The sequence below is a fragment of the Diaphorina citri genome, unplaced genomic scaffold (assembly GCF_000475195.1).
Source record: "Diaphorina citri unplaced genomic scaffold, Diaci psyllid genome assembly version 1.1 scaffold62, whole genome shotgun sequence".
In the NCBI taxonomy this organism is placed as follows: Eukaryota; Metazoa; Arthropoda; class Insecta; order Hemiptera; family Psyllidae; genus Diaphorina; species Diaphorina citri.
The window spans coordinates 200,017-219,061 of NW_007377499.1; the positions used below are offsets into that span (position 1 = coordinate 200,017).

A 19,045-nucleotide genomic window follows, 5' to 3' on the forward strand; every position below is an offset into this window, starting at 1 on the left:
TGTAAACATTGTCTAAAGGCCAATGAAATTGAACAAGCCACTAATTAATAATCCAAGTGAGAAATTAGCCAATCACGGAATATTTTGATCCAAAATTTAGTCATTACTAACACAGTCCATTATACATTTACTTAAGTACCTAGGTACTAGCATTTATTTTGGTAGGTACTTGTTCAAATGGATTTTTATCTCTTTTCAGAATAAAAATGGCAAGACGTCAGGAGGTCATAGCTAATAAATTGGCCTTGCTTGAAATATAATTTATTATGAATAGAGATTGAAGCACTTGTTTCAAATATCTCATGGAAAAGCTTTTGCTTATTTTATGAAAACCACTCATTTTACTTCTTCTCGAGAACTGTGTAGGTATTCCGGATTCTTATCGGAAGAAATTCCTAAGGCGCATGATTTGCCTCTCTGCAGCATTGTTTGGTCTTTCTGCTAGTGCTTCTGGATCTGGATCATCCAGATCCTCCTCAGGATGAAGTAGAGGTGCATCAATGTCAATAACTAGATTGTCATCTCTGTCTACAGTTATGGCAATGTTGTGAAATGTCATAGCACATAGAATTACTTTGGCTGCAAAGTGGGGCCTCAATCTCAGATGATTGAGACAGGGAAATTTTTCCTTAAGTACCCCAAAGCAGTTTTCTATCAGCCTTCTAGTTCTTTTGTGGGCCATATTCAAAGCTTGTTCAATTGGATCGTCCGGATTTCTATTCAAGGGTGGGATAAGCCATTCTTTAAGAGGATATGCTGAATCACCTGTAAATGAATTCCAAGATTAGAGTACCTCTGCTCTAGGTGTAAAATAATATGCAGGGAAAAAACTAATCTTGTTTATTAATATTTAAATTGTTTCCTTACAATATAGGTAATATTGTAGGTAAAGGGTTAACATGAAAAGTTCATTTTTTTATTATTATTTTTTTTTTCCTATCTAAGTAAAAGCTTATCAGAATTTACCTAAGATGAGTGCTTGCGGGAAGGGTCGCCAATTTTCAATCTCAAATCTCTGATATATGGCAGAATTTCTTAGTACCCTTGAATCATGGCAACTCCCAGGCCATGATGCATTAGCTGCATAGATCTCCAGGTTTGGCCCACAGATTGCCATTGCATTGATCGCATGATCATTATGTCGGTTGACGTATTGCTCCTCATAGCCCCTGACCACATTGCCTTCGTTGTCAATTGTGTCAGGAGGGGCATCAATAGTTATCATTGTACCATCAATACATCCACAGACTGAAGGGAAACCACCTTTTCTGTAGAATTGTGTAGGAATATCCGCACAATTGTCCGGCCAACGAACAACCTGTTGGAACATGTGGTTGCAAACACATTCAACAACCTCATGGACAACCCGACAAACTGTGCTTTTTGAGATTCCATGAATTGCAGACACAGCATGGTATTGCCCTTGAAGGCCCATCCAGCGAAGGCATATCAACAGCTAAATTGAAAAAAAAAATATATCTTCTGTTGCATAACATAGGTACCTACCTACCTGAATATAGCTTCCCTAAAGTTCTAGGAAGTTACCTAAGTAATTTACCCAATTAACTACATAACTATACCTACTACATATGTAAGTATAAATTTTACTACCTACCTATAAATGTTAACATAACCCAGTCAGTCATAATTTTATTTTGAAATCAAATTACCTATAATCCTTGATGAAATCCAGTCAGCTAGACTCTATAGTCTATACCCAAGGGATGGATACTATGGTTGATATTATCAAACCCCACTAACCCTTAAACTGATACCTACTTAAAAAAAAGCACTCATTGAAAATCTAGAAGCCAGAAGATTAATGATGAAGAGAAATGCCATATACTTGATTGAATATACCATATACTTGAAGAGAAATACCATATACTCGGTAACTTTGTGCAGGTCCATTTTAACTTTTGGGATGTATGAAAAACGAATACTACTTCCGTTCCGGAAAACGTTCCACACATATCCTATTGGTATTTGTTTGGAATCCTATTGGTTATTGGTAAGTAAAAACCACTGCTTTTTGTTCTTTATAGTATTGAGTATTGATACTCTGCATTTCTATAATAGGGATACCTACCTAATTATTTCTGGTATCTCCTTCAGACAGGAGAACTGAAATTTTCTATGATGTCACAACTCACAAGTTGAAATGGACTGCAAGCACTCATTTTGAGATTAGGGACATTTCATAATATCATGAAGCAAAGCTCTTCTCGACATAGGTAGGTACTAAAAAGTAAGAAAAGCAAAAGTAGTAGGTAGGCACCTTTTGTTTGGGTGACAGACCCTTACTGCGTTTTGTTTTATTTTGCCATAGACCTAACCTGTTTCCTCTTCGGCCGACACAAACTATTGCTGCAATCTAAACAAGGAGGATTCAGCTCTTCTTGATAGGAGCTGTAACAACGGAGGTCTTATCGTCCAGAAATCGAAGAGGAGGACAGCATAGGAAAAAGCTGGCCGTTCCGAAAGTGAACCTTATCGGACGGGAATGGATCCCGTTCCTATGACTTAGCCCTTACAAGACCGGCGGGGTATACTCTCCAAGCTAACTAGGCTGGTATAATGGAAAAGTCTTCTCATCACCGCTGTGAGATTCAAAGGGTTAAACGTCAGTATTGCAATTCACACTCTCCGCTCTCCTATATAATATAATATAATCGTATATTTACGGGCGAACCCATTGTAAAACATCAAAATATTTACATACAGCAGAAAAAATACATAAACATTATCAACATGTGAAAAATCTCATTTTTTCTTTTAAATCTAGCAAAAAGGCGGGAAAAAATGTAAACAACTTGGCAGTTCATTCAAAAAGAAAAAGTAAAAAGTAAAGTCCTTCACAAAGTTTCGAGGAACGATATTACTTCTCACTTTGAGTTTTGATTCGAAAAGTAGAAAGTCAAAGTGCCAAGTAAAAAGTAAATGGAGGAATAGGGCCCTTGGTGAAAATTTTGAGCAGGGTTATGATGGTTAACAATGTGATGAGGGGGAGCGAATTGTGTTCGAGGTTGGAAATCTGTGGGAGTCATGGACTGAGAAGGGGGACCGAATTGAGGGGGAGGAGGAGGAGGAGGAAGCATGTCATGATAAGATGGTACTATAGGTACATGTGAAGCCAAATGGTTACTGGGTGGGATGGGTATATTGTTTATCGGAGCTAAGTTCCAAGGGTTAATATTGTTAAACTGTGATACAAAGGGGGGAGGTGGTGGGGTTGGGCTGCCGACATGTAGGGGTAAAGGGGGGAAGTTGTGGTGTGTGAAAGGAGGGGGGATTGCATCTCCGTGTATCAGACAGGGTAGGCTACTCTGATGAGAGCATTGTATTGGTTCTCTGTATGATGGTACCCTGTATGGCAGTGTACTAAGTCTCGATTTTCGTTGACCATTATTGTGATACCTATTACCATTTTGCTGTTGTTGTTGACCTGTCTTGTAGTTGTTGTACTTGTTGTTGTAGGTTTTGTTGTTGTACAATCTACCAAATATTTTAATGATAATTTTCCTCGATACAATATTCTTGCCCTTTAGGTTCAAGTGTAAACCGTCACTATTGAAGTGATGAATTTGGACAAAGTTGGTGGGGTCAATAAAATCAAAGTTTTCAAACGTCTTGATGAGATGTTTCAGTTTGCTGTTCAACTTCACGATGTGAGAATTGAGGTTGCGGCGGTCATACCTAGGGGGGATCAAGATAATAAGGACTTTAAATTGTTTACACTTGTTGTACAGCTTTTGAAAAGATCTCGTTACATCTTCAAAATTTGTTTTGAAGTAATGATGATTTGATGAATCATCCTTTACCTGCCGCCGAGTATCAAGGAAACCATCTCCATCCCGATATTACCTTTTACCTATATAATTATGAGTTACTTTACTTTACTATGTAAATACTTACCTGTGGCTAAGACATTACCCTCCTCCTCTCCCCCCCCCCTCTCCTCATTTTACTATGAGTACAACTTCCCCTCCCTACACCCCTAGGTATCTCTTTTATGTAATGTAAATATTCGAAAGGAAAAGAACATTAGTAAAGAAATGGCTAACTGAGGAACAAAATAAGATTGCAATAATTACCTAACCTTTTAAAATAAGAAAAAGGAAAAAAAAGAAGAAGAAAAAAGAAAACTTTTCGCAAATAAAAAAAGACAACTTTAAACATCGACTTTTCAACTTTTCGCAAATAATATACCTAACCTTTTAAAATAAGAAAAAGGAAAAAAAAAGAAGAAGAAAAAAGAAAACTTTTCGCAAATAAAAAAAGACAACTTTAAACATCGACTTTTCAACTTTTCGCAAATAATATTAACAATTCATACACCATAGCCTGGCACACACTGAAAAAGTAAATCAGGCTATGGGTAACTTTGTTCACATCAAACAATGAAAAATTATAGGTACCTATGTGTCATCAAAAATATTTATTTTTTTATGTATCATAAATTGTACCTATGAGAATTAATCAATAAATGAATAAGAAGTATCTTTCAAAAAAATATATATATTACTTAATCCTTCTGGTTACTGGTGAGTAATGATGAATCATCCTTTACCTGCCGCCGAGTATCAAGGAAACCATCTCCATCCTGATATTACCTCTTACCTATATAATTATGAGTTACTTTACTTTACTATGTAAATACTTACCTGTGGCTAAGACATTACCCTCCTCCTCTCTCCCCCCCCCTCTCCTCATTTTACTATGAGTACAACTTCCCCTCCCTACACCCCTAGGTATCTCTTTTATGTAATGTAAATATTCGCGTGAGAAATGGCATTGGCAATCTACCTCGACATTAGGTATATGCAGGGTGTCTAAAAGTTAACGTACCAAACATAAACGGGTGATATGCCTACCTACATATGGGGTTAAAAAATGAATTTTCATACGATAACTTCTGGACACCCGGTAAAAATGCAACGTTCATTACAGTAACCCCCCATGATGAGCTAGGGAGAGGGGTAGTATAATCCTGGCTTGTTGACCATGTTGATGTGTATCTGCACAAGGGTATCTGATGAGTGAGTGAGAAAGAGAGAGAATTGGGTGTTATAGGTAAAATGTCACAATGTCACAGACAAAATGTCATGCTATTAGCATAACGAGGTAAAATAAGAGGGTGGATATAGGAAAACATTTAAGGAGGAAGTGAGAAGAAAGTTGCTAAAAAAAATCTCTGAAACGCGCTACCTCTACCTCTCTCCGTATTTTCATCTCTCTCTATCCCTATTATTCTACTTCTTTATCTCTCCTTTTCTGTTACCTCCTCTTCATTTTTACAATATTATTTATGTTTTATCATGGAACATCCGGGGGGAGATGCATGGAGATGGAGAGCTAAGGTTAGTGTTATCAGTTTGTGTGCAGACCGTCCGTGATAACAATGTTTTCTCTGTACAAACTGGTATGATAACCCAACTGGAGAGATATTGTACTTTGACCCTCTTGGTTATTATATCACTGAACTTGAAATTCAAAATTTGATATTGTGCCGAGCTCAAAACTTGGTATAAGCCCGTCAGCGTCTGTCATCTGTTATAAATGTACATTATAATATCATGTTGACATGGAGTAGAAATGCAATAACACAAACGATATAAATACCTACTCAAGCATGGTGTTTTACTACAAATATACAAAATGCAGTGCCGTGGTGTGTGGTATTCAGTGGTAGCCTAGAGCCGTCACCAATGTATATTACTATGTTGAATGCATCATTTGGTGATGGGTCTCTAATTCTCTAGAGTTGAATATTGTCGCACGTGGTTGATATCAGGATGAGTGACTGTCCTCGCGAAACATCACATGCTGCTATTTCGAGGTGCACTCGGTCTCGTGCGGACAAATGGGAAGCTGGTTTCATTTCGAACAAAAAAGCGAGTTGGCATAAAGTATTTCTACTAGATATTATGATATTGAAATTTTATTTCGCCTGCAAGCATGGGCACTGGTTTGTGACAAGCTTCATCATAATATTCTGGCTATGTGCCCATGGTTCTATTGTTAGGAGGTTAGGACACATGTGCTGGGGTCAACTATCCCTCAAGCTTACCTCTACCTCTCTCCGTATTTTCATCTCTCTCTATCCCTATTATTCTACTTCTTTATCTCTCCTTTTCTGTTACCTCCTCTTCCTCTATTTGTCACTTTGCTTTGTTCTCACATTACAATCACTATGTTATCTTCCATTGTCCTCTCTTTCTCTCCCTCCCTCCGAGGTTATCCTGCTAATTATATTGAAGTACCTATGTACAATGTACATACACTTCAGACTTGCTTGTTTTAGATTTTTCTTTCGCCCTTCCATTTTCTATCTTTAGTATCTTTTATCCCTTCCCCTTCCCCTCCTCCTCTCTCTTCTTTCATTCCTTTTGACTTTAATATTAAAGAAATCCTCGGTCCTTCCTTCTCCTTTTAATTTATTTCGTCCAGTAGGTCTCTCTTCTTTCATTCCTTTTGACTTTAATATTAAAGAAATCCTCGGTCCTTCCTTCTCCTTTTAATTTATTTCGTCCAGTAGGTATGTTTGTCAAATTGTCAGTGTAAATTCCTACCTCTACACTACAGCCAATCGACATCGACTGGATTCCTTTATAAGTTTGGTCAAATCAACTCCTGAAGACAAACCATTTCCTTTATTTCGATTTTTTGACATGGACAAGGCTTCTGATAATGGAACTCTCATCTCATCCATTATAATATTATAGCAATAGCAAGGATCATAATAGCCAGCCTAGTTAGCTTAGTTGGTAGTGCGTGTGCCTTGTAAGCGCTAGGCTGCGGGTTCGATTCCCGCCCGTGGCGGATTTTATCCTGATGGGATAATGTTCGTTCTCGGAACGGCTGGCTTTCTCCTATCTTGTCTTTCTTCTCTCTTCGATTTCGGGACGATAAGACCATAGCAGTTACAGTTCCCTCTGTCAAACCTCTTAAAAAGAAATAAAAGGATCATAATATCCCCGGAGCTTAGCTTTGACTCCGGGAACATTTCTTGACAGAGTGCCAGCAGCAAGCCGTTACTCTATTAGCTACACTGCTCAAAGTTCAGCGGATCATAATATCCCTGGAGCTTAGCTTTGACTCCGGGAACATTTCTTGACAGAGTGCCAGCAGCAAGCCGTTACTCTATTAGCTACACTGCTCAAAGTTCAGCAAGGCCCCGGGGTTTCAACAAGGGAGTGCTTCATTTACAAACTGTAAGCAAAAACATCCCTCCCTTCCTCTCTTCTTCCTTTTATCAGATGACATTTAGTTTTTTGACGTCCCTCTCTGGGTTCGACACATGGAAATTTTTGTTCATCTTGAAAACTTTTCTGTCTGAACTGTTCCTCGGCATTGCTTAGACTTTAGACCCTATTCTATACACCTAGTGTATTGTAAAGGCATTGTGTTGTTATTGTTACCCGGGTAGGATAGGACGGTAAGGTTGGTATTATCTACATATGTTTAGTAGAGCTTGCCGGTAGGGGCGCAAAGAGCTGAAAATGATGATGCCCGCTGTTGTTATTCTTTTCGGTTCAAGATGAAACATTATGTTTAGTAGAGCTTGCCGGTAGGGGCGCAAAGAGCTGAAAATGATGATGCCCGCTGTTGTTATTCTTTTCGGTTCAAGATGAAACTATATTGCGCTAGTATTGAATACTTGGATCACTTCATTCATTCATTCATTTACATAATAAACTGAATAGAAGGAGAGTGGCACAAAATAAATGCAAAGTCACATGACAGGAAGGAAGCCCCCCCTGCTAGTATTGAATACTTGGATCACTTCATTCATTCATTTACATAATAAACTGAATAGAAGGAGAGTGGCACAAAATAAATGCAAAGTCACATGACAGGAAGGAAGCCCCCCCTCCCATTATTAGCCAACACTAAAACGAAGCATGTGCTGTGTTTGATATGCAACTTGCGTGTTCTCTACCATCTCATAGATCTGATCTAACTTCCAGTTTCAGACCAGACCAGAACTCCAGAAGTCAATGTTCAGTGTTTTCACAGTTCATTTTTGACCTCACTGAGATTAGGGCATCTACGGGGCCACCTAAATAAGGCCCAGCCAGTTCTGTCCCAAAAACTAATCAGTTAAGTTCCAGCCCTTTTACGTGTTGAAATTTTTTGCATTGTGATAAATTGCTTGAGAATATGTTCAAGGACCCTTTTAAGTGTTTTGATTTAAATCTGGATGCTGTGAAGGTAACCTAAGCCGTGTTTTTGATTGGTGAGGGTAACGTACCCGTTACGTTGCCCAATGTGATAAATTGCTTGAGAATATGTTCAAGTGTTTTGATTTAAATCTGGATGCTGTGAAGGTAACCTAAGCCGTGTTTTTGATTGGTGAGGGTAACGTACCCGTTACGTTGCCCAGAAGTTAAATGCTCCCCGAAGAACCATACAAAATGTTCTCAAGAGGTTTCATGATACTGGATCTTACAATAAAATACCTGGAAAACGCTTAAAACCGCTCAAAACGGCCGTTTCATCAGTTCCCAGGTACTCAGAAATTGCTCCGCCACTGCTTTTAACGTCCGCAAGGGGATCCAGGATGTAAGAAAAGTCCATTCGAATGAAGAAACTGTAAGAATAAGGTTAAGGAGAATAACATGAGTGTTAAAAGGCCCCATAGGGCCCCAGAATTGCTCGCACATTACCGAAGAGTTCGGTTAGAGTAAGACGCAAATAATTAAGTTCTCTTTCTGTTGACCCAGCAGCACCTCAGGAGTATCGATCTCAGCCGTAGCGACCCCCGGACTAGGAGTCCTCAACTCAACCCGTAGCCGTCGGTTCCATCTAGGCACCTCCCCTCTAGTGTCAAGATGACGAGTATTATGTTGAGGAACAATTACCAATACCGCCCCCCTGTACTTACTACTATATTCCATCGTTTCCCTCATGTCAATGTGTCGCTCCAGCTGGTCAATTCCACATTCGACCCCCGGAGTGAAGTCTATATTGAGGTGAGTTACTTACCAATCTACATCCAATGTTTGAAACTAACCAAACCAGTCGGATGAGGTTTGAAATTCCATCTCAAAGCGAATTATCGTTTTCCGAAATGAACCTGACCGTGTGACCATTAAGAAATATGAATTTAATATTCCTAGCGGGGTTTATTTGCGTATTTTCAGCAGAAACATGTTTTATTATTTTTCTCGTTAAAAAAGTACCAAAATGTGTCTCTAATTCAATGAGATAGTGATGGAGCCTTGTCTAACCTAGCGTGGCGTTTTGTGTTTTGTTTCAATTGACAGTTCCAATTTAGAGAGTTTCTAAATTAAAGATTTCCTCCATGTAGTGGTCGTCTCTATGTATGTAGTTCTAGTTATTGATTGAGAAGAGCACATCACATCAATAACGTTATTACCATGCTGACACATGGGACATGCTACTACCTACATACTGTTTGGAGACTATGCATAGATCATTGTACAATACAGGAGTTTTGGGTCCCAACACTATTAACACACTCGATCCCAAATCAGTCTTCTTCTTTTCTTAATATGTGTCTTTGATAATTATGTCAATATTTCCTTCTCTGGTTTCAGTCGCTCGGTATCCTGGGTTCGATTCCCGCCTTGTGGCTCATCTTCACCCTGTTCATATTGCTCATCTATTTACTCACGCGATGTTGTGATAGAAAGCCCCGTGCCAAACATTCCATCACTGTACTCAAGTGGTCCTTGTTCCTATTTGCCGTGCTGTGTGGAGCTACCTTAGGTAAAAGTCAAATCATAATCCATGATAAAATTCTTTATACATAAATGGGGAGTTTTTCAGTGACACATCAAGTTTCCTTGAAATTACTATTGTTGACTCTCGACCATTGCACCATAAACATGTGAACATCCACCAAGATGATTATAAAGTACACTAAGCCTATAATTGTTTATATTATACTGATTTGAATGTATTGATGACTCACAGGTATTGCACTTTATGGTAATGATGATGTACACAATGGTTTGGACTCTGCCATTTCATCCTTGAGAGCTATAGATGAGAATATTGTAAGCGCTAGAAACCAGGTAAGAAAAATCCTTCTGTAATCCCTTATCAAGCTCCTAATTACATATTTATCATATCCCAAGGGGGGGGGGGAACCTCTTGGAAACTTGAACTTGGGGTTTCAACTAGTACCTGTTACTGACTTTTTATGTGACCTGGCTAAACACTCTTCTCTAGATAGCATGGTGAGCTTTGTATTTATTGCCAGTCTTTTTTGTGTAAGTTGCCAAATATCATTTTCTCCTCAGACGTTAACCATCGAGACCACCCTTCAGATCAAGGTCAAACAATTGATGACGGAATTAAACGATGTATTCTCGGAACCTGTACGAAACCAAACGATTCGGAAATCTCTCCTCACCTCCCTGGCCAACATGCAGGGGAACACAACCAGCGCTGTGAAGGCATGCCAGGAGATACAGACCCCTCTCCATATGCTTAACTTTACCAATCTGTTCAACTATCTGTATCTGGGAGAATCTATACGGTGAGTATGCTTATGATTAACTTTACCAATCTGTTCAACTATCTGTATCTGGGAGAATCTATACTGTGAGTATGCTTATGCTTAACTTTACCAATCTGTTCAACTATCTGTATCTGGGAGAATCTATACGGTGAGTTTGCTTATGCTTAACTTTACCAATCTGTTTAACTCTCTGTATCTGGGAGAATCTATACGGTGAGTATGCTTATGCTTAACTTTACCAATCTGTTCAACTCTCTGTATCTGGGAGAATCTATACGGTGAGTTTGCTTATGCTTAACTTTACCAATCTGTTCAACTATCTGTATCTGGGAGAATCTATACGGTGAGAATGCTTATGCTTAACTTTACCAATCTGTTCAACTATCTGTATCTGGGAGAATCTATACGGTGAGTATGCTTATGCTTAACTTTACCAATCTGTTGAACTATCTGTATCTGGGAGAATATGTCTAACTTTTTTATTGGTTAAATAATCAATTCTAAAGCTAGACTATATTGTGATTTTTACATGACTAAATTGTTGTTATGATTTCAGATATCCCGCTACGATGGCATGTCTAACTTTTTTATTGATTAAATAATCAATTCTAAAGCTAGACTATATTGTGATTTTTACATGACTAAATTGTTGTTATGATTTCAGATATCCCGCTACGATGGCATTGTATATTACTCTTCTAGTGTTCTGTATCATGTTAATCTTCGGAGTCTATAGACATTCCCGGTGCTGTCTCATCACGTAAGTTACATAAAATATGTATGTACCTTCCACTCCAACACTCCTCCTGTAGTAGATATACATACTACTCGTACGTACATATTAGGTACCTATGTAAGTAGGTAGATTTGGAGTTCCAATCAGCATATAGGTAACCAGAAGTCAATAGAACAGTTGTGCTTACTTGGGTGATGTTTCAAAGTCATAGAGCAGGAAAAAATGAGGACGGTAGAATTGGAGTTCCCATCAGCATATAGGTAACCAGAAGTCAATAGAACAGTTGTGCTTACTTGGGTGATGTTTCAAAGTCATAGAGCAGGAAAAAATGAGGACCAACGCAATTTTTCTTTTTCTTCTACGACTTCTAAATACCGAGATAAATCGATTTAAAAAATACCGGTAAATCCTGAAGTTTGACGCCACGGCATACACTCCCGTAGGCGATGACGTCATAATTCATGACTTCCGCTTCGTTTGTTTGTGCGTAAGCGTTTCTGCACATTTTGATGTGAAAAACGTCACAGCTCTTTGAACTTTTTCATTAGAACGGCAATTAAAAATTGAATTTTCGACCTTTTGAAGTTACTTTCTCGGAGTTTTAACCTCAGATTTGGCACAACTTTTTACGTAAGAATCGACCTTTTATAATATTTTTCCAATTGGTCAGCTCCCATGGCGTAGTGGTCACTGCGCTCGCCTTGAACGCGGGAGACCCGGGTTCGATTCCCGGCGCCACGGCATACACTCCCGTAGGCGATGACGTCATAATTCATGACTCCCGCTTCGTTTGTTTGTGCGTAAGCGTTTCTGCGCATTTTGATGTGAAAAACGTCACAGCTCTTTGAACTTTTTCATTAGAACGGCAATTAAAAATTGAATTTTCGACCTTTTGAAGTTACTTTCTCGGAGTTTTAACCTCAGATTTGGCACAACTTTTTACGTAAGAATCGACCTTTTGTTAATAATATTTTTCCAATTGGTCAGCTCCCATGGCGTAGTGGTCACTGCGCTCGCCTTGAACGCGGGAGACCCGGGTTCGATTCCCGGCGGGGTCAAGAAATTTATATCATGCAAATGATTGATTCCGTGACTGGATGTTGCGGGGCCCACTCAGCCTCGTGAGGAAAATGAGTAGCTATGACATATAAATGCTTCAAGAAATTTATATCATGCAAATGATTGATTCCGTGACTGGATGTTGCGGGGCCCACTCAGCTTCGTGAGGAAAATGAGTAGCTATGACATATAAATGCGCATAGCGACCGGTGCCAGCATCGTAGGTAAACATTGGATTTTATTTTAGGATTATTGAGATATTGGGAAAATCCTACAAATGCTGCAGTGAGCACCAAAGTTGTGACATAATAACACAAAGAAACTGCATTTACATTTACCGGAGGAAAAAAGAGAAGAAGTATAAATGGCAGAATTGTTGAAGGAGGTCCTTATTTAATTATTTATGTTCTGATAGCAACAAAAAAATGTCAAGATTGTCTCAGCTTCACCATAAATGATGCATAATTATTTAGATTTTTTCTTTGAGCACCAAAGTTGTGACATAATAACACAAAGAAACTGCATTTACATTTACCAGAGGAAAAAAGAGAAGAAGTAGGTATATAAATGGCAGAATTGTTGAAGGAGGTCCTTATTGAATTATTTATGTTCTGATAGCAACAAAAAAATGTCAAGATTGTCTCAGCTTCACCATAAATGATGCATAATTATTTAGATTTTTTCTTAATTTACATTTACCAGAGGAAAAAAGAGAAGAAGTATATAAATGGCAGAATTGTTGAAGGAGGTCCTTATTCAATTATTTATGTTCTGATAGCAACAAAAAAATGTCAAGATTGTCTCAGCTTCACCATAAATGATGCATAATTATTTAGATTTTTTCTTTGACCCAAACATCCGGGATGAATGTCCACTGTGCGCCGGAACAACACATGACACGAATCACCTCTTTAACTGCCCGGCTAAACCAACCACCCTTACCCCGATAGACCTCTGGGAGAACCCAATGCAGGCTGCCACCTTTCTTGATCTCATTCCAACCCTGGAACCTGTTGGAGATGTTGTCTGATCTGCTGCCTCTGCTACAACAACAACAACAACAATAGAAACAGTGCAAATTTTTGTCTACTACGGGAATTGAATTGTCGAACCCATGACCATCTGTGCTATGAATTCTAAACGATTTTTTGATACCCATACCACCCTGTATGGTGGCTACGAAAATAAAGAAGGAAAAATGTACTCTCAGATAGTACCTACTCTCTCTCTCTCTCTCTCTCTCTCTCTCTCTCTCCTTTTCTCTCTCTCTTCTCTCTCTTCTCTCGCTATCTATCTATCTCTCTCTCTTTCTCTCTCTCTCTTTCTTTCTTTCTCTCTCTCTCTCCCTCATACGGCGGATGGAAAATATTTTTATCTCTTCATTTTGGGCAAAAGGGACGAGAAGAGGTTTTTTTTTTTCATTTTGATGAATGTATTTTACATGCCCTTTGCAAAGGACCTATCAATTTCTTTTGTTTGAAATAACTGTTGATAAAGAGAAGAAGATGAAGAAGAAAGAAGAGGAGGAGGAGGAGTTCATGAACACCACCACGAGAGCTAGAAAGTTATAAAGAGCGAGAGAGAGAGAGATTGGGGGGCGGAATCGAACCCGCGATCTAGCGCGTGCAAGGCAGACGCTTTACCCTTCAAGGTAACTAGACTGACAAAACTGACAAACCGAAATACTTAGGTGACGAGTGAGTGCCTATAGGATTTTTGAGGTCATTTTCGAAATGTACCTCGGATTTTGCCACAAGTAGCTACCTATGTACCTACATTGAACGTCAAAAAATGGAAAGTCCAAAGCAGTGGAAATTATGACCCATTTTTTTCTCCTTTCTCGCTGGACTAAAAAATAAAATAAAGAGAGAAAATAGATCTCCTTCTATTTTCTGTTTCTTTTTATCACTTCGTTGCAATCAACATGAAACTTGAAAGTGTCGTTATTTTGCTTTTCCTCGTTTTTACCTCCTCCTTTTCCTCCTCCTCCTCCTCCACTTTCAAATCTCTTCTTTCTTCTCCTCCTTTTTGTCCTTTTCCTTCTCCTCCACTTTCGCTTCCAAAATCTTTTCTCGTCTTTCTCCTTCGTCTCCTGATTCTTATCCCTCTTACGTCTCCTCCTCCTCCTTCTTATTCTCCTCTTCCTTTATTCCTCTTCTTCTTCTTGCTCTTCTTTTATTTATCCTTCTTTGCTTCCTTTTTCTCCTCCTCCTTCTTCACCTTCTTCTCCTCTTCTTTCTCTTTCTCCTCCTTTTCCTCTCCCTCCTTCTCCTCCTCCTCCTTTCCCTCCTAGTCCTCCTCCACCTCCTCCGCCTTTAAAGTCTCTTATCCTCCCCTTACTCCTCATTCTTTTTCTTCTCCTCATCTCCCTCTTTCTCTTCCTCTCCCCCTCCTCCTTCTCTTTGAAACTCTCTACACTCTCACCCCCTCGACTTTTCAGTCCATTAGAAATCCGAAAAGCTTCAGTTATTGTGTACTCACCAGTCCCCAGATGAATGAGTCCTTATTTATGAGTCCTGGGGGACCTTTCAAAAATGGGTCAGAACTTCGTCACTCCATCCCCTCTCTCCCTCTCTCTCTCCATTTTCCCACTTTCTTCGCATTCTTTTCATTCCGAGGAGGAGAAAGATAAAGACGGTGATGATATTTTAGGTTATTTCTTCTTCATTTTTATCTTTTTTTCTTCTTCTTCTTCTCTATTTCTTTCATCTTCTTCTTTCTTTTCATTTCTTTCCCTTGTAGAAGACTGTTAGTCAACGAGAGGGACGGCCCTGTCCTGTGTCAGTCAAAGCTGGGACCGATTTAAACTTTCGGATCACGCTTGAGTCACAGGACGTCAAAAATTCCAAGATAGCTGATCAATCTGATGATAGGTAATGAAGTCAAGTACACGACGAAAAGTACCTAACTGAAAAGTTCCCCTTTATTACGCGAAACGTCCCGTTCCATCCCCTAACAGAGGGGGTACTTTGTTGCCTAGGGAGTTGGGGGGACTTTTTATTTATTGCTGGTATAACGAATGCGTTACTGCCATAGAGGATGGCAATTATTATAAAGCTTTTTGACTTCACAAACTAACACAAAAGGTCGCCTTCACTTTATTATTTACTATTCAAAAAAGGACTTTTCATTTTTTTCCCGGCCTTTTTTTCTCCCTAAGCACAGTAAAAGCCTCGGCGGCCCAATTTACATTTTTTCCAGGGTGAATTTTAAAAATTTAAAATGCCTTCTCCCAATTTATTATCATTTTTGTGAAACTCGAAAATGTTTTCTCCGGTTCTCTGTTATTTTTTCGCTCCCCTCTTCCCCCCTGGTGGGATCTGATAATGAAATTTTCACCCATAAAACATATTCGTTATGAAGATTTCCCGCTTGTTTGAATTTTTTTTTGGATTGTGTAAATTGTGTTAATGATGAACTCGGGGCATTTTAAAGTAGAGATAAGTGCAAGTACACAAGAGATAAGTGCAAGTACGTAGAGGTTTGTATTCCATAATGTTTTAGAGTGTATTTACCTTCTCTTATTTCGTGTTCAAAATGTGTTAATGTTAATAAGGGCCGGGTGCCGGGTGGCTCTTCGAACTCTTGACGTTCACGCTGTTGCCAGAGTAGGTAGAACATAGGGTCTTAAAGGTATTCAAATCAAATTCAAGTAAAAGTTGCATATTATGGGATTTAAATCCTATGGCCGCCGTTCATTTAAATAAATATGCAATCTGCTCAACATCAATCATTCGTGGAGACGTAACATTTTCCCCTATAGCAGTGGTTCTCAAACTGTGCTCCGCGGAACACTAATGCTCCGCGAAGAGCTTTCAGGTGCTCCGCGAAGAGCTTCCAGGTACTCCGCATAGTTTCATTTTTCTTACCGCATTATAAAAAAATCGCACGAATATGTTTAGTCAAATGGGAAGTATTGGAACAAGCCGTACGGACCGTACGCTAATGAACATTTCCTAATCATTCCGAATTATTTTTCAAAATTCCTAAAGGGTTGGGGGGGGGTGCTCCGTAGAGTTTACAGCAGTTGCTTTGTGCTCCGCGGCCAAAAAAAGTTTGAGAACCACTATAGCAATCATTTTGCATATACCTGAAAGGTAGTAATAATAACAAAGTGTAGGTACAACGAAACAAAATGATGCAATACAATAATATAAAACTTGTTTATTCTGGTACAATACGACTGTCCTTTATCCCCTCTGTCTAACAAAGGCTTTATAGGAAATTGAAGTCCAATTACTACACCACTGGACTGTAGAAAAGAAAAAAAAAATATAAATTCCGAAATAATGCTTTCCTGCTTGAGTTTCAGTATCACATTTCTGCTGAAATTATCTTTCAAAGTTAAACTTTTAAGACAATAAACTAGGAGGGAAAATGTATGAAACTTTTTCCAAGCTTTCCCTCTCTCTCCGACTTGATACAGTTTGTATCAGACGTAGTCTTTCCAATGTCTTGTATGGCCGTTCCGAGAACAAACCTTATCAGTTAGCCCTAGGTGAGGGTGCAATAGTCCTACAGACTGGACTCCGCACACGGGAATTTCGTTAGAAAAAACGTCCCATTTCAATGTAATGTAGCCCTAGGCGGGAATCAAACCCACAACCTAGCACTTTCGAGACAGACGCGTTACCCTCCAATGTGAGCCGTTCCGAGAACAAACCTTATCAGTTAGCCCTAGGTGGGGGTGTAATAGTCCTACAGACTGGACTCCGCACACGGGAATTTCGGCAGAAAAAAACGTCCCATTTCAATGTAATGTAGCCCTAGGCGGGAATCGAACCCACAACCTAGCACTTTCGAGACAGACGCGTTACCCTCCAATGTAACTAGCCTGACAGACATAGAAGAATTCAATTCAATTCAATTTTATTTTATTGTGATTGTTACACCATTATACACAATTTACAATTTTACATTTAGGTTTTCTATGTATAGGTATTTATATAAAAAGAGGAACTAAAAACTTCGGTTTAAAAATTACAACTTACTTCGTTCCTTCAAAAGATAGGTGAGGTCATCTTACGGCCTCTTGTTCATACAGAAAGTATCAAAAAGTAAGAGGGAAAATGTATGAAACTTTTTCCAAGCTTTCCCTCTCTCTCCGACTTGATACAGTTTGTATCAGACGTAGTCTTTCCAATGTCTTGTATGGCCGTTCCGAGAACAAACCTTATCAGTTAGCCCTAGGTGGGGGTGCAATAGTCCTACAGACTGGACTCCGCACACGGGAATTTCGGCAGAAAAAACGTCCCAATTCAATGTAATGTAGCCCTAGGCGGGAATCGAACCCACAACCTAGCACTTTCGAGACAGACGCGTTACCGTCCAATGTAAGTAGCCTGACAGACATAGAAGAAGAACTAAAAACTTTGGTTTAAAAATTACAACTTACTTCGTTCCTTCAAAAGATAGGTGAGGTCATCTTACGGCCTCTTGTTCATACAGAAAGTATCAAAAAGCAAAATTAATCACACCGAGAGCCACGGGGACCGGGAACAGACACCCTGTGTTATTTTTGTCAAGAAACACATAAAAACTCTTTTTCGTCCCTTTTCTGTAGCAACATATTATTCTGCCCCAGTTCAGAATAAAAACAGCTGACCAGAGTCCGTTCATTAATTTATTTTAACAGGAACGGTCCTGGAACGATGCGATGAATAAGCAATGTATTCTACAGGAGAAAAAAAATGGACGAACGACAATGGGTGTGATTTGTGAACAATTTTATTTTATTTGATTTTTTCCTTCGTTGTAACTATCAGGACCGGCCGACTGGTAAAGGCACCTATTAGGTGGTGAATTAGTCAAGACACTGGCCTGATAAACAGGAAGAAGGCGTAGCGTAGTACAGGGCTGTCCAACCCGCGGCCCAAGGGCCGCATGCGGCCCGCGAGTTCATTTCTGCGGCCCGCGAAATCCCGCAAAGGCCCGTGTAGAAGGCCCCACCTGTGAGTTGAATTTTTAACTTTGCGGCCCGCCAACTCTCTACCTTGACCTCTTGTGGCCCTCGGGTGCGCAAAGGTTGGACAACCCTGGCGTAGTAGGTTCAATCCCAACCGAGGTAGGGCCCCAACATTCGGCAGGGGCCTTGTAGGGGCCCTTTTTCTGAGTTCTACAGTTCAGCGAACTATTAGAAGCAAATTTTTACAGCAACGAAATGTAGTGAAACCATTTGGAACTAATTTGAAATTTATACCTGTTAAAAAAAAGAAAAAAAAATCGTCTCTCGGAATTTCCAAAACCTAAATGGGAACACGACCCAAGGGACAGAGTTGAAAAAAAAGCTACAAATTGTCAACACACACTATAACTGTGTGAGCTCCACTAATGAGATTTGTAGCAATTTTCCCCACGAATAAAACACACAAAATAATATTTCATCTCCCTTACCACCCACGCAAACCCGCTTCCCTCACGCTAAAACCTCCAACCCCTTTATGTCTCGTCCACTGGTCATAATTCTCCCCCTCCCCTATCTCCCACTACTTTCATCCCCTATTAGTCCGTCCTTCCTTTATTATTACAATAGTAATAAAAAGGTATAAGGGACGGACTATTGTATTCGCTTCGGTGTCGTCTGTCCCTTCCCTCACGCTAAAACATCCAACCCCTTTATGTCTCGTCCACTGGTCATAATTCTCTCCCTCCCCTATCTCCCCACTACTTTCATCCCCTATTTTATTCTTGTCCGCTGTCCCCTGAATCCCCCCCTTGATCTCCTTCACTGTCCCAATTTATTTATACCCCCCCCCCCC

General features: G+C 39.5%; 2 protein-coding genes and 1 non-coding gene across 3 annotated transcripts in view; 2 read left to right on the forward strand and 1 right to left on the reverse strand.

Moving 5' to 3' along the window:
* Positions 1–379: 379 nt before the first annotated feature.
* LOC113471235 (putative nuclease HARBI1) lies at positions 380–1,428 on the reverse strand. Its single transcript, XM_026830221.1, has 2 exons — positions 967–1,428; positions 380–765 (listed from the first exon to the last, which is right to left on the reverse strand). Exons 1-2 carry the CDS (start codon positions 1,328–1,330, stop codon positions 380–382), a joined length of 750 nt encoding a protein of 249 aa, XP_026686022.1. The 5' UTR covers positions 1,331–1,428.
* A 7,279-nt stretch (positions 1,429–8,707) lies between these two features.
* The window catches only part of LOC103518805 (protein tweety), a 24,428-nt gene continuing 14,090 nt past the window's right edge, over positions 8,708–19,045 (forward strand). The window contains exons 1-5 of the mRNA XM_026830230.1: positions 8,708–8,975; positions 9,564–9,735; positions 9,943–10,043; positions 10,272–10,510; positions 11,157–11,252. Coding sequence (XP_026686031.1) covers positions 8,835–8,975; positions 9,564–9,735; positions 9,943–10,043; positions 10,272–10,510; positions 11,157–11,252 — 749 coding nt within the window. The 5' untranslated portion in view covers positions 8,708–8,834. The remainder of the gene's footprint in view (positions 8,976–9,563; positions 9,736–9,942; positions 10,044–10,271; positions 10,511–11,156; positions 11,253–19,045) is intronic.
* On the forward strand, positions 12,215–12,286 carry Trnas-uga. Its single transcript has one exon. It is a non-coding gene; the product is annotated as a tRNA-Ser (tRNA).

Coding starts and splice junctions, on each gene's coding strand:
- LOC113471235 (XM_026830221.1), bottom strand. CDS start 1,330: ATGTTCCAACAGGTTGTTCGTTGGCCGGACAATTGTGCGGATATTCCT. Junction 766..966: donor CCCGCAAGCACTCATCTTAG/GTAAATTCTGAT, acceptor ATTCATTTACAG/GTGATTCAGCATATCCTCTT.